A 14,593-nucleotide genomic window follows, 5' to 3' on the forward strand; every position below is an offset into this window, starting at 1 on the left:
CTGGGCTGTGTGGATGGGGAGGGGGCGCAGGGCGAGGCAGTCGGGCGGGACCTCCCTGCCACGGCCTGCCCGGGCCCCTGCTCCTCACCCTGTGTGCCCGGGCCCCTGCTGCCCGGGCGGGGGCCCACACACCTGGCCCTGGCTAACCCAGGGGAGGGCCGCCCTGCCCTCTGCACAGCTCCCTTGACGCCCCCTTGCTCTGAAGGACGGGCTCTCAGGTCAGGCCTCGGTGGAGGGGATCAGAGGTTGGCGTGGACTCCGTGGCTCCCTGGCCCCACCTCCTGCGCCCCGCTGCCCCCGTCCCCGTCTGGCCCGGAAAGGACCCTTCCCAACCCTCTCCTCCCTCCAGTGGTGCTCCCCCCGGAGAAGGCCGAGGGCCATGAGGGCACAGGACCGATCTCCAGTGTGGTCAATGCAGAGAGAGCAGCAAGCCGGGAGGGCCCACGAGGGCCGGGCAAGAAGCACCTCAACATTGATGTAGGTCTTTGTTCCCCCTGCCCCTCGGGAGGCATCGGGTCCGGGCGGGCGTCCCCCCCCCGGAGGCATCGGGTCCGGGCGCGCGTCCCCCCTCCGGGAGGCATCGGGTCCGGGCGAGCGTCCCCTCCGCGGGAGGCATCGGGTCCGGGCGGGTGCCCCCCCCCCAGGAGGCATCGGGTCCGGGCGGGCGACACCCCCCTCGGGAGGCATCAGGTCTGGGCGCGCGTCCCCCCTCGGGAGGCATCGGGTCTGGGCACGCGTCCCCCCTCTGGGAGGCATCGGGTCCAGGTGGGCGTCCCCTCCGCGGGAGGCATCGGGTCCGGGCGGGTGCCCCCCCCCCCCCAGGAGGCATCAGGTCCGGGCGGGCGCTGCCCCTCGGGAGGCTGCGGGCCGGGGCAGGCGCGGTGGGCCCTCGATGGGCGTCTGTGGACCCTGCAGTCTGGCAGGTGCGGCTGCGGTCGGGGGGCTGGAGGTGGTTTAAAACCTCGAGCGTGCTTCCAGTGAAGGTCAGTGGGCTCCAGAGCTGGGGGGTGTTGCTGTGAGTTCAGTCAAAACTGATCACTGTGACACCAGAGAATTTGGGGCGCTTCCGGGGCGTGAAGGACACAGAAACCGGCCTGGGGCCGTGGGAGGGGCTGGTCTTCCCAGGAGGGCAGGGGCCAGGGCCCAGGGTGAGCCCGCGGTCCTCTGCCCCACGTGCCTCGCAGGGGCTGCAGTGTGACGTCTCTGTGGAGGGGGACAGCCACCAGGAGTGGACGTTCACGCTCTACGGCTTCGACCACAGTGGCAAGGCCACCAGGGAGGTGATGCGCCCGGCCGCCCACGGACAGGCAGATGCCGCCCCCGTCCCAGGAGGCAGGCGGGGCGGGGCCGGGGGCGGGGCCTCTGTCTGGGGTTCGACTCCCCAGGGCGGGCGGTAAGGGCGCCAGGGGCACCCCTGCACTCTCCTCGGCTGGCCTGTGTGCAAGACGTGACACCCGACTGCTAATCCCCTGAACATAGATTCGGGGTCAAATCAAGCATCCACGAGATGTGATCCCGATACCAGCAGGGCTGCCCCCGGGGTGCCCGGGGTGCACACAGGGCTAGATGCAGGGGGGCGGAAAGGCCACTGGGACAGGCGTGTGTGTGGGAGGCCGCCTGGAGGCAGCCGAGGGCCCCCTGCCCGGTCCGCCTGTCGGTGACGTCGGGCCGTCCTCAGGACATGTCCAGCCTGGTGCACACCATCTACGAGGCCATCGATGCCTCCGTGAGCCACTCGTCTGGCAGCAGCAGGACCCTCCGCGTGAAGCTGACCGTCAGCCCTGAGTCTCCCAGCGAGAGGAAGGAGAGTCCCCCCACAGGCCAGGGTGAGGGGCTGCCCTGCTCAGACACCCCGGAGACCCTGCTTGAGACGGCAGCCCGTCCCGCACACCCTGCCCCACAGCGCTCACTGCTCATTCCCCGAGCCTCTGGTTACTGGTCAGCTCCGTTTACCGGTCAGCGCCCCAGCCCTCCGAGGGCGAAATGCCTATCTGGCAAAGGAGTGCGTGAGTGGATGAGCAGGGAATGCACCGCCCCTCTTTCAGACCGGGAGCCCACTCGCTGCAGGATGGAGGCCGAGCTCACCGGGGACCCCGGGGGGGCCGACAAGAGGCCGTCCGCACACGCCAGGTGAGGGACTGCGGTCCGGCTCCGTCCTCTGGCTTGTCCTCAGTGGGAGCAGCCCGCCCACCCCTGCCACCTGCAGGCCTCAGGGCTGTCCCCTCAGGACGGAGCCACCAAGCCAGGCACCTGGCGCAGAGGGCAGGACGCTGGCCGAGAGGCCCGGGCACGGCCCGCCATCAGGGTGAGGGCAGCAGCTTGGGGCCTCTGTGGCAGCTGACGCTCTGGCTGGGGCTGAGTGCACTCAGTGTCTGAGAGGCGGGTGGGCTTTGAGGGGCAGAGGTGGGTTGGCCTCGAGACCCTCCGTCGCCATGCTCTGGTGCCCTGTGGGTGTCACTGGGCAGTCTGGAGGGCCCGGCGTGGTGACCCGCTCTCTGCCGCAGACTCTAACGGTCCAGCTCTCGTGAGTTCTGTGGGGCATCCCTGACGGTGGTGCTGGGGTCGTGTTGGGGGCCCCCGGGGCTGGCTGGGGGCCTTGCCGTCCTCGGTGGCCTTCCTCCTGTTGCCCGTTGGAGCAGTGGGTGCTGGTCAGGGCCCCCTGCGCAGGACCCTGAGACCGCCCACTGCAGGCGCCCCTTCCGCTCCAAGTGCCCTGCTCTGGCCTCGTGCGGCCGCAGGAGCTCAGGCCCTCATTCCCGCAGCGCACGCAGGAGGCCCGGCGCCGACCCCCACCCCTGCTGCGAGCGCGGCCCGTACTGCGTGGACGAGAACACCGAGCGGAGAAATCATTACCTGGACCTGGCTGGGATCGAGAACTACACATCTAAGTTTGGACCCGGTAGGTATGGGAGACCGACCCTGGGTCTGAGGCCCTGGGTACAGACACCTCAGGGACAGGAGCCCCGCCTGAGCATCCTGGGGTCCCTGCAACGAACCACACTACAGTACTGCATCCAAAGGTGGGCACCCCGTTCAGGTGTGCGGGTCGTACCTGCCCCAAGGTGAGACATCCTGGGCCCTGGGCAGGTGTCCCCGGGCGCCCCGTGTCCACAGGGCCCCGCGCGGGTCTCACAGGCGCCCTGTCTGCAGGGGCGCCGCCGACACAGGCCAAGCAGGAGCACCCGGGCAGGGCCGTGCACCCCCAGAGCAGGTCCCGCTCCCAGGAGGCGGACGCACACACCGCACCCCAGCGCAGGTCCCAGGTGCTGGCCGAGCACCCACTGCTGGCCGCAGAGCCCGCCGTCAGGGCCCTGGACGTGCAGCCCCGGTTGAAGGGGCAGGAGAAGCAGCTTCTCAAGTCCCCCAGGGGCTCAGGGCGGCCACCTGGGGTGCCGGGCACATGCAAGCCTGGGAGAGCCTTCGGCTACTCCCCGCCGGCTGCCCCGCCCCAGGCCCCCCAGGACGGCCCCCGCCTCCCACAGCCCCCACCACAGCCCTACGGCCACAGGCGGTCCCGGCAGAAGAGCAGGGAAGTCCACTCACCGCCCAAGGCGGCGCTCGGCCAGCCCGCGGTGCTGGAGCACGAGGTGGTGCGGGACGTGCCGCCCGGGCTGGGGGGGGAGGGCTGTGCGGTGCCCGTGGTCCAGCGCCACGAGCACCACCACCACCACGAGCACCACCACCACCACCACCACCACCACCACCACCACCACGCATCCTAGTGCATGGCACGCACCCGCCGGGCGGGGCCTCCACAGAGGTGCCCGACGGCCGCTGCTGGGAGGGCCGCCGTCCGCCCCTGCTGCCCTCCGCAAGGACGCCGGGCCCGCGTGAACACGTGGGATGCCGCAGACGGCTCAGTTATGAAGCTCTTTCGTGTCACCCTTAAAACCAAGTGCGGAAAAATACACGAGTGTCTGCTCGTTGGATTCCAGACGAGGCCCTGTGGTGCTGGGGTCTCCGCTCAGGCGCGCCGTGTGCTCGGGGCGCACAGGGTGGCGAGGGCTCCCTGTTGGGCGGCCCTTCCTGTAATTTGGTCATTATGAAGCCAGAGGGGTGGGCTCGGGGCAGCCTGTGTTCCTGGGTGCACGTGGCCCTCACGCGCTGATGGACGGAGGGCGGGCGGCCACGCGGGACACAGAGCTGTCAGGAACCGTGGGCAGGAGGCAGTGGGCAGGGTCGAGGCCCGCGGGAGGCGGCCTCTGGACTTGCGTCATCAGTGGACAGCATCTTCAGCATCTTCCCAGCGTCGTCAGTGGACGGAGACGTGGACAACGGGCAGGCTTCTCATGCTTGGTGGACGCACACACGCGAACATCCAAACGCGCGGGCACAGCCTCGGTGAAGCTCCCCTTTGGGAAAGCGGGATTCCCTCTGGGACATCAAGAGAGGGCTGCAGACCAGCAGAAGGCCCGGGGGTGCGGGCAGCGGTCCCACTGAGGCAGGAGGCTCTAGAAGAGCAAGCTGACCTGCCAGCAACTTGAGGTCTGTGCCGGCAGCCCCGCATTGTCTTCCGGGCGCAAGGTTGAGAAAGCGCGGGTGGTTGAGGCATGAGCACCCCCCCGGCTCAATAAAATACGTGCATTTTGTACTGTGTTGTACCCTGCAGTAAAACAAGCATTTCGGAGACATTCTGTCCACCTGCACCAGCAGCATGTGGGCACACGTGTGCGGACCAGGCCGCCCCGCCGGGTGCGTGGGAGAGCGCGCGTCTGTCTCTTACACACACGACCGTGCACACTCTGTATTGATGGATAACCTTTCCCCCCATTTTACTGCAAAACAAACAAGAAACCCCAAAACCTAAGCCCCAAATTGGGCTCATGGTAACGGGACACTTGGCACCGCATCTGGGGCCGTGCGGACCAAGGCTGACGGTGGCTGTGTGTAAACGGGACTCTGTCTGGAGAGGCCGGAGCAGCACCTGCCCCCATCCACTCCTCCCGACATGCCCCACGCCATCCCCTGCCCCTAAGAGACCCCCACGCCACCCTCATCCCAGGGGGTCATTCTCGGCTGTGTTTCCTCACTGCACTTGGGGAGACCTGTGTCCCCACCAGCACGCTAGCCTCACCCACTCCTGCTACCTGGAACCTCGTTCCCGTCTGCTCCTGGGCACCAACCCACGAGCTCCAAGGCCACACGCCTTGTCCTCAGTACCAGGCAGAACACCACACACAGGGGCAGCCCAGTGGGCACTGGAGGGTGAAGGAATGAGTGAACCAGGAGTCTCAGCCGAGAGTGCGTGCTCCCAAGAAGCCTCGCTCCAAACAGAGCCCCCTCTGGCCTCAGCGTGGCCTGCCACGGGAAGTGCCCACGGAGGCCTGGAGGGACAGTGGGCCTGGAGGTCCGGGGAAAGCAGGAGGCCTGGGTGCTGCTCAGGAGGGCGGGCAGGAGTCAGGTGCCTGGCCAGCCCTGCCCCGATGGGGTCAGGCACATTGGCGCCCCCGTTCCACAGGGCAGGGAAGGTGGGCAGTGCCGGGGACAGCCTGAGGATTCCGTGTTGGGGCTGTGGGCGGGGGCGGGTGGAAGCTTGCTGGGAATCCCAGGAAGGGTGTGGGGCACTGGGTAGGGCTTCAGCCAGAGATTCTGGGGAAGAGCCGTGGTCTTAGGAAGAAGGGGTCTCGGAGTACAGAAGGAGGGGCAGAGGCAGGTGGGAGGCAGAGGGACCGCCCATGATGACCACTAGAGAGAATTGGCTCTTTCTCTGGCTTTTTGTTCCACTCCGGGCCGGACGGATCAGGTGATGCCGTGCACATCGGGGGTGCTGAGTCAGAAACACCTGCATGGACACCAGCTCGAACTCTGGAGTTCCCAGGCCAAAGGTATGGAGACGGTCTTGGCGTCCAGTGGGGTCTCTCACTCACCGTGTGCTGAGTCTCTTGGGTGGCCCTGAGCCGTGGGTCTGGACCAGTGGCATGGAAGTGCCCAGTTTGTCAGGGATGCCCGAATCGCAGCCCGGCCAGAATCGGCCCCAGACCGAGACCCGGGACTTGGGGATGAGAAGGTGCGCTGCAGGGGACTGGCCTGTCCGCGTTTGCTCCTCCCTGCGGCAGCGGCTGCCCTCTCCAGGTCCTACCCTCAGCCCCAGCCGGGGCACGGCCAGTACCTGATGAAGCCACGGGAAGCCCAGCATCTCCTTCCCAGCTGCCCTCTGGGGCAGTGCCACCCTCCCCAACCGTCCAGGCTGACTGGGCGACTGTCCTGCAAATTCTCTCTCTCCGTTTGAGCTGGGGCGTCCACCTTCTGCTCCCGGGCATCCGGGAGCCTGGGATCTCAGGATTCAGGGCGCGGACTGATTCAGCCCCACGGACTTGCCAGGGCCTCCCAGCCTTGGTAATCACGGGACCCGACTCCTGTATCTCTGTGCACTATGCTTCTGTTTCTCTGGGGAACCCTGACTACTGCGGAGACCACTTACCACAGCACCCACGATGCCAAACGCCTGGATGGCCAAGATCTCAACTCAGGCACCGTGAACTTCATCGGGCGTCGTCTGGGAAGATCTAAACGGAGGGGCGTGTGCCTGAGTGGGTCAACACAGGCAGCTCGAAGCAGCAACTCGGGCCCAGCTGAGATCTCAGCCCGATTCCTGATGCTAAAATGCATGGAAAGGCCAAGGGGTGAGAACATGCGCAGCGAGGTGAAGGCGCTGACCACCGCCAGGACACGCTGCGGCCACGGGAACGAACTCGGCGCGCCAAGGCCAGGCTAAGCGAGCCACGGAGCAGGCAGGAGGCCCAGACGCAGCTCCTACAAACACAGCCACTACATTTGGGACAACGGTGCCCTACGGAGCACGGGCCGGGTGCCCACGGAGAAATGGTCACCTGACCAAAACCCGGACCCACTCCAGGTGAACATACAACGTGAAGGATGCTCTGGGGTGCGGGCGGGCGGGCGGGCGCACTGGTGCGAGCCCCTGGAAATGCTGAGCAGGAGCTCCCGGCCCGGGGGTGCACCAGGGGCACACACACGCCCACGGGGGGCTCACACGGTGGGGTGCCTCCCAGAATGGAGATCCACACCGCCCGCCACGCCTGCCTGGGCCACTCCCACTGGCAGACCACCTGTGGCAGGTGGGGCCTCTGAGCCGGCGGTGCATTTCCCGCCCGAAATCAGGAGAGAAAAGCAGGGCGCTCCTCGAGACGCTTCTCCAGACGCTGTCCACTCGCGGAAGGACAGTCGGGGAGGCGATACTGTGCAGGGCGTCCCTCGGATGAGGACGCTGGGATCAACGGCCACTCTGCTCTGAGGCAGAAGTCCACGTGACCCCACCCAGCGGTCAGTGACGATGGGGGCAGACGCTGCGAGGAATTGTCTGGGACCTTTTGGTTCCCGTCCCCCTCACCTTCACCCCGTCTCTCCCTCGGGGCACCGGAGGCCACCACAGAAAAAAAACACAAAGCCAGAGAAACCGTCTTGTCCCCTGAGCGCCCGGCGAGGTCCTGGTGAAAGCAAGGAGCCCGGGAGGAAGCTGGCGGGGCCTGCCTGGCACCCGGCCACCCTGGGAGAGTCACCAGCAGGGCCAGACCCCGGGGCCTGGGTGCAGGAGCCAAAGGACGGGTGCCAGCAAGGACCACACGCAGGGTCTGGGCCCGGGAGGAAGGGGTCCCGGAGGTGCCAGGCGCGGGTGGCAGCCCCAGGCAGGCGGTCAGCCCAGCCCAGCCCTGCAAGGAGGGGGCGCCTGTCCACCTGGGGTCCCCGCATCGGCTGAGCGTGAATCCTGAGGGAATGTGGGCTGCTAACGTCACGGTCTCACCAAGGGCAGAAGCTCACTGTGACCATCTCCGCCTGGGAGGAGTACCGAAACCAGCACCACTTAACCCTTTCCTTACCGCCCCCACCCCGTGGGGCCGTGCCCGTGGCACAGTGCACACAGCCACGTTCCCGATGCTGCAGCTGGGCCACGTGCACGGCGCGCAGGACAGGGCTTCATTCAACTCCCAGGCCAGCGTCCCCCAACCTGCCCTATCCTCACGGCCTTCCCCTCCCACCAGCTTGGAACCACAGGCTGAAGGCTGGAGCCTGGAGCGACGGCCCAAAGCACGGGGCCCTCGAGCTCCTCGGGGCTCCCAATCTCCTGGGCCTTGCTCCCAGTGCCCAGAGGCCCCATCACCCTGATGCCGGAGTCTAGGCTTCCCTGGCCACAGGCGGGCTGTTGTGCCCTGCCCTCACCTCTATCTCCAGCGGGGCCCCCATCTCCTGGCCCCCCACCCCCTGCTGTCGGCTCCGCAGCCTCCACCATCCACACCGGAGGCCCGGCTCCTGCTGTTCTGACAGTCCCCTGCCCGGTCCTGACCCCCCCTCGGAGCCCCTCCCACCCTCAGGCTGTCCCTGCCTCAGGGTGCCTAGACCTGACCCCGTCTCTCCTCTGCCGTCCGGTCACAGCTCCCCCCACACGCATGTTGGGTGCCGGCTGATGCCTCCTCGCCGAGGCATGGACGGCTCACAGCTGTGCAGAAGGGTCTCGGGCACAACGTCAGGGCATGACCGCCGCTCAGGCCCATGGGGGGCCGGGATCCCTCCTGGCAGTGACAGGACTCGATCAACTTCTCTGAGAAGGTGTGACACGGAGTCTGAAGCCCCACGGGGGCCTCTTGGCTCGCTCGCTCACAGAACCTGCCCCACGGGCCCCCTGGGCACCGGTGGCCGAGTCAGGACCCTCGGATTCCGCTCGGTCCTCCCCGTGCAGCTCCATCTGCGTGCCCCACCCTGCCCTCTGTGCCCCCTGCCCCAAAGGCCAGGCCTCTGCTCCACGTCACATGTGTGGGTGCCCGGGCCCGGCCAGCGCTCACAGCAGGCCTGAAGGAGGGTCACTCCCGAGGGTGCTGCAGCCGCCACGAGCCAGGCACCCAGGACACAGGGTCGGTGGCCACGCCACACGGCTCTGTCACGGCCTCCATGCTGAGCATCCTAGTTGTTCAGAAGGTGCGCTCTCCACAACCCCCATAGCACACCCCCGTCACCCCCAAAGCAGCCCCGTGCCCAGGGTCATGGGTTCTCCCTGCCCCCGCCCCCACCGGGGAGTGGTCACCAGCACGCCGTCTCTGGCTTTGTCCGTTCTGGGCATTCCGTGTACGTTAGCATAGGACACGTGCCCTGACTGGCTGCTTCTGCGTGGCCCCACGTCCTCAAGGCTGCTAGAATTTCATTCCCTGGAAGGCAGAGACCCCGTGGTCTCCCACTCACCAACGGCTAATGCCGGGCGCCTGCAGTTTCGCTGCTGTGAACACGTGGGGACACAAGGCCCCTTGGCTGTGGCTCTGGGAGCAGGAAGGCTGCGTTGGGAGGCCACAGTCTAGCGGTTCAGGACCCGTGGCACCTCCTCGCTCCCCCCCCCAGCCACGCGGGAGGGCTCCAGGGTCTCATGCTTGTTCTCCCGTTGGGCGGTTAAGTGCTCACGCCGTGAGCCTGGATGCTGGAACAAGGGGGCCCCTCTAATGACGGGTTTTCCCTGCGGATTCCACCCTTCTAGGAATTACGACCTCAGTAACCGGCGGCATCACGTCCTCGTGCTCGGACCCTCCTATTGCCTCGTGCTTTGTTTACGCCTCTCGGGCAATGCAGGTGATGATGTGTGAGCCGCCCTGTCTGCCCTGGCCGATCGGACCAGAAGGCCCACGGGGAGGGAGGGAGGAAGCTTCTCCAGCGGTCCCACCTTCATGCTCAATGAGACACGGAGACTCGTCCACCTACTCAGCTTTTATACAATTTATTCTTCTACCAACAAATGATACAAAGACAAGGAAGCTAGAAAACAACGTGCAACCAACTTTGATCGGCTGCACGTGGGGTCCCACGAGGTTCAGTGTGGAGGGGGGCGCGCGGATGCAGCCGAGCCCTCCCGCGCAGCTGCGCTAAGGTCTACGCCGTGTGAACAGGGGTCGGGCGCACGGGGGAGGTCCTGCCACGCGGCCCTTCCACAGCGCAGTGTCAGCGCCACAGGGCCCTGGGGACGCGGCTCCGCCCCTGACAGGCCAGGGGACCGAGGGCCAGGGAGCTGGGTTTCACTGCTTCACTGGGTGCAGAAGAGCGGGGGGAAGAGCACGGACGCCCGGGCCTGGCTGCGGCAGTTTGGCACACGCTCTGGCCGGTGGTCACTCTGACGACGCAGACCCTCTGTGCTGCCCAACAGCTCCTCGAACGTCTGGACATTTAGCCTCTGCCCTGATCTGAAATCTGTGGACCAGGCGACTTCCTTGGGGTCCGAGGAAGCCAGAGAATGCCAAGGACGCGGCCGTTTGGGGCTTGTTCGCAGAAGCAGTCTCTTCACGGATGCCCTAATTACCACTGAAATCCCCAGGTGCTTAAATAAATAAATACACCACACAGACGAAGCACAGGTCACCACAAGCTACGGCAGCTGACTGGGACCACGACCACGAAGCAAGTCCACGGCCCACTGAAACAGCCCACAGTGCCCTGCGCGTGGCTGCCACCATCCCCTGTGCGCTGGCAGGAGGGGACAGGCACACAGGCTTCGGCTCGCTGACTCAGGGCCGCTGAGGCCCTGGGCACCCTGTCCGTGGACCCTGGAGCGTGGAAACCGAGGGCCATGGGTACGCACACATCAGGCGGGGAACCGCGGTGGATTCTCAGAAACGGGGCCCAGATGCCTGTGCAGGACGTGGCTGTGTCCCAGCTGCAAACCCAGCCCGGGCGTGGCAGGACCCCTGCCTGGGCCTCTGCCCCTCAGGCAGCTTCCTGGAGCCGAGCCCCCCTGAACGTGCCCACCCGGGATGACCATCCACGTCCCCGAGGAATCGGGGTCCCCCTCCTAGACATTCCTGCACCAGGCAGGCACGCTGACCAAGGCCACCCAGAGAGTCCGGGGTGGACGGCTCTCCTCGGCCTTAATTTACAGGAACACAAACAGGGACGCTGCAGGGACAGGCGCTGAGGAGGCTGACCGAGGGACCAAGGCCCTCGGCCACCTTCCTGAACGGACCCCTGTGGCCCAAAGTGACCTTCAGTCCGGGCAGGGGTTTCTCGTGAGCATCCTGGACGAGGCAGAACTGATGCGCAACCATGACAACCAGACAGGTCTGGCCACGGAAACCGCTTCTGGAACCCATAGCCTGAGCGCATGGCCAGTGCAGCTGGTCCCAGGTCACCGCGAGCCTCCCTCGGGGGCATCCACGCCTCCCCTCCACGCGAGGAAACCACCGCAGCTACGGGCTGGCTCCGCGCCTGGAGGGAGAGCTGTGGGGCTATTCTGGAAACTTCCATAGGAGGCCAAGTGTAGCACAATCCCCAGCCCACCCGGCGTGTTCCCGGGAGGCTGAGTGTCAGGAGTAGATGGTGACTACCTCCCGGCCGCTGCCCCGGACCAGAAGGACCCTGTCGAGCCCCTCGGTCAGGACCTCGAGGAACTCCATATCTGGGGTGACCTGAGTTAAGGACAGCTGGTTACACTCACAGGAGTCCCGGGCAGAGGGAGGTCGGTTTGCAGGAAGAGGCCCAACGCAGGCCTCAGCCAGGTGCCCGCCAGATGCACGCTCAGGATCAGCACGCGCCCGTGGCCGGCCTGACCGGGAACCAGAGCCCTGCCCTCACCCCGGGGCTCCAGCACAGATAGGAATCCATCGAGAGCCCAAACAGCCCGCAAGTCCCAGTCCGGTCACCAACCAAGCGCAGAGTCCTCAAGCTTGTGGTTAGATCAAGGCTTTAAGCCCAAGAGCCACCTGCTAATCCCCCACCCCCACCCCCGCTACCCACATTCCGGCGCCAGAGGGGAGGGCGGGGGCCATACCCCAGAGGGCAGCCCCCAGGCTGCACACCCACTAGGCACCCAAGTCCCCACCACAGGACGCACAGTTAAGGGTGCGAACCCAGCTCATGGTAGAGCTGACCTGTGACCTCCGAGGTCAGGCCTGGCAGCCTCCAGCCAACAGGAGGGGCACCAGCTGAGAAGGGCTGGGAGGCACATGGGGGACCACCTGTGCTGTAGCTCATCTGGATGAGGGGACACGGTGCCCCCCGTCTCAAGGAAGACGCCCAGCCCGAGAGCGGGCCAGGCAGGAGCTCAGAGCCAGCCCCGGAAGCCACGGTGAGCAGGGTACAGGGCTAGGGGCATGGGGACTGCCCCTCACTGGGCGTTTCGGGGCCAGGGCTCTGTGTCCGTGTTCATCTCACCTGTGGTCCAAATTCCTGCGTGTGCCAGGTTCTTCACGGAGGGCCTGAGCTGCCCAGGATACCCCGCACATTTACGGCTTCCTCAGTCACTGATGCCCCAAACCAATCAAGAACCATTCACCTGGGGCCCCCAGTTTCTGGCACTCAGACTGGGGGGGCCAAGTCTGCCCCTCCGCCTGGTCTGCGCGGGTTCAGCCCAGGGGCTGGAGACTCTGGCACCTGGGGCCACGCTTAGGGCCCCCCTGCTCCCGCCCCCAACCCAGGAATCCTCCGGGCAAGACAGCCCTGTCCCCAGGAGGTGGAGCGGCCCAGCCTTCCCGGCCTGCTGGGCCGCACGCACAAAGGATACAGTTCTCATCCCCCTGCCGGTTTCTGGGGGGCCCTGGCATGTTCAGCAGGACAAGCTGCGCGCCCCGGGACCTGCTGAGGACGACACCGTTGAGCTTCACGGCCGTGTGCATCCTCCTGACATTGGACTGGTTCCTGCGGGGGGAGGACCACTTGGTGCTCCAGCCCACAGCTCTGGGCGCCAGGCCGGCCCGAGCCCTGTGAGCCCATCTCAGTCCCGGGGAAAAAGATCAGGATTCAAATGGTGTCACCTCCCCCAAAGACCCCACGGGGGAGGAGACTCCATTGAGGCTGGTGAGCACCGACCGGGGACATTACCCACCAACAAGAAGACTTTGGTCTCCAAACGTTCTAAAAACCGAGCTTCTCCAACTAGGAGCAGTGTTCCCTGCTGCAAACAGCGCACTGTTGAGCATGAAAGGCTCTAACCCCACCCCACCCGGGAGCCTCGGCATCCCGGCCCAGCCCTGCTTCACTCTGGCCTTGAGCTAAGGCTGCTCAAGGGAGCACACAATGGCATCTCACTCATCCTGACGGGCTGGGGCCGCAGGGGAGCCCAGACATGCTGTGCAGGGAGACGCCCGGGCGCCTGGCGCCCAGGCTGGAGATTCTGGTCGAGAACGAGGCTACAAGGTCCACCCCGGGCTTGGCAGCCTGAACACTGCTGCCCTTGGCAAATGGCCGATGGACAAGCACTTCCAACGCTCAGCAACCCAGGCCCTGCCCCTCGTCCTCAGCAACCACCCGGCTCTGCGCACTCCACTGTGCACCGATGGTCCTCCAAGAGTCCCAGGCAGACCCCTGCCCGCCCGCCCGCACTCGGCCCCGTCCTCGTCTACCCCACGTGCGCCAGGTGGCCACGGCCCCCATGGGTCCCCACGGGCTGAGTGTGTCCCAGGAAGCACACTCAGGAGATGCAGTCTGGGCGAGCTAACCGCCTCCAAGGCGTCCATACCCCTGAGCTGGAAAACCTGGCAACTCTGCCAGTTCTCGGGTGGCCTGCGCGATGGAATCCGCGGGCAGCCCGGCTGTGTTGGCTGCAGCCCTGCCGAGAGCAGGTCACCCTGCCCCAGACTCGGGGGGGGGGGAGGGGCAGACAGAGGCCAGGGCACAGGGTAGGGGGAGGGCCCGCTGGGGCCGCGTCTGGGCCACGCCCTGTCACCAGCTCAGCCCTTGAGCCAAATACACCAGATCACAACCACCAATTCCCAGGAGGAAAACAGGGAGCCAGGCCTCTTTCTGTCCAGTTTCGCCTGATAAAATTACAGACTGGGCACCTGTCCACGGCACAATCAGGGATCTTCCATTACAAGACCATGAGTTAGCTGCCTGGATAGACCACAATTACCACTGTTTGGGGACAAGAGTCACTCCAGAAATGAGCATCTGTGTGGTATCGAAGGATCCCTTACGGTTGAAAGCCTGAAAACACATATAATCTGAAAATCAGAGGTTTGGGTCTGGCTGGAAGGGCCCTGGGCTCCAGGGTGACATGCCTTGTGGAGGTCACAGGGGCACGGAGACGGCCAGCTTGGCCCTCGTGTTTCCAGAAAGCCAGCAGAAACCTGCATTTGCTCCCTGCAGCGGGCCGTAAATGCACAGGGTAAGGGAGCCAGTCATCCGTATATTAAATCTGGTGGGGCAGAGCCTCTGCTGAGGCTGGGGGTGGTGGGCTGCCTGGGGCAGAGGAGGGGCAGGTGAGCGTGGCCAGCATGGGGGGGAAGCTGGGGTTCCGGTCCCTGGGCTCCTGGGGGCCCCACGGCACGGACGACGGACCAAACACAAGCAGACGAGCACCTGCACGCACCAACGCCCCGGGGACAGCCAGCCACCCATCGCTCAGTCCCCTGCCCCCTACAAGCTGACCTCCCAGCCTAACCCTTGACCGGGAGCCCCCCCAGAGCCCCGGGGACAGGGTCAGCAGGCCCATGGCTCACAGCGTTTTTGGGGAGAAACCGTATTCCTGTCTTCCCGCTTTTGTTGTTTTTGTTGACTGACTTTACCTGGAGACCTCCCCGCGGATCCCCCCATGTCTACGGGCTCCACGCCCTCCACGCCCAACCCCCGCCTCAGCGCTCTGCTGTGGACGCCGCCGGCCACCCCTCCG

At 66.0% G+C, this 14,593-nt stretch overlaps 2 protein-coding genes across 5 annotated transcripts in view; one reads left to right on the forward strand and one right to left on the reverse strand.

Moving 5' to 3' along the window:
- NKD2 (NKD inhibitor of Wnt signaling pathway 2) overlaps nt 1-4,591 on the forward strand; it is a 31,758-nt gene extending 27,167 nt beyond the window's left edge. Inside the window, exons 4-9 of the mRNA XM_078066397.1 lie at nt 350-477; nt 1,185-1,280; nt 1,679-1,826; nt 2,046-2,130; nt 2,763-2,899; nt 3,151-4,591. Coding sequence (XP_077922523.1) covers nt 350-477; nt 1,185-1,280; nt 1,679-1,826; nt 2,046-2,130; nt 2,763-2,899; nt 3,151-3,722 — 1,166 coding nt within the window. The 3' untranslated portion in view covers nt 3,723-4,591. The remainder of the gene's footprint in view (nt 1-349; nt 478-1,184; nt 1,281-1,678; nt 1,827-2,045; nt 2,131-2,762; nt 2,900-3,150) is intronic.
- Nucleotides 4,592-9,699: 5,108 nt separating this feature from the next.
- SLC12A7 (solute carrier family 12 member 7) overlaps nt 9,700-14,593 on the reverse strand; it is a 68,571-nt gene continuing 63,677 nt past the window's right edge. For all 4 annotated transcript variants that reach the window (XM_036113661.2, XM_036113663.2, XM_036113659.2 and 1 more), the window contains 2 exons: nt 12,488-12,621; nt 9,700-11,383 (listed from right to left, as the gene is read on the reverse strand). In XM_036113661.2, the coding sequence (XP_035969554.1) occupies nt 11,292-11,383; nt 12,488-12,621 (226 nt within the window). In that variant the 3' untranslated portion in view covers nt 9,700-11,291. The remainder of the gene's footprint in view (nt 11,384-12,487; nt 12,622-14,593) is intronic.

This window comes from Halichoerus grypus, chromosome 2 (genome assembly GCF_964656455.1).
Source record: "Halichoerus grypus chromosome 2, mHalGry1.hap1.1, whole genome shotgun sequence".
Lineage (NCBI taxonomy): Eukaryota > Metazoa > Chordata > Mammalia > Carnivora > Phocidae > Halichoerus > Halichoerus grypus.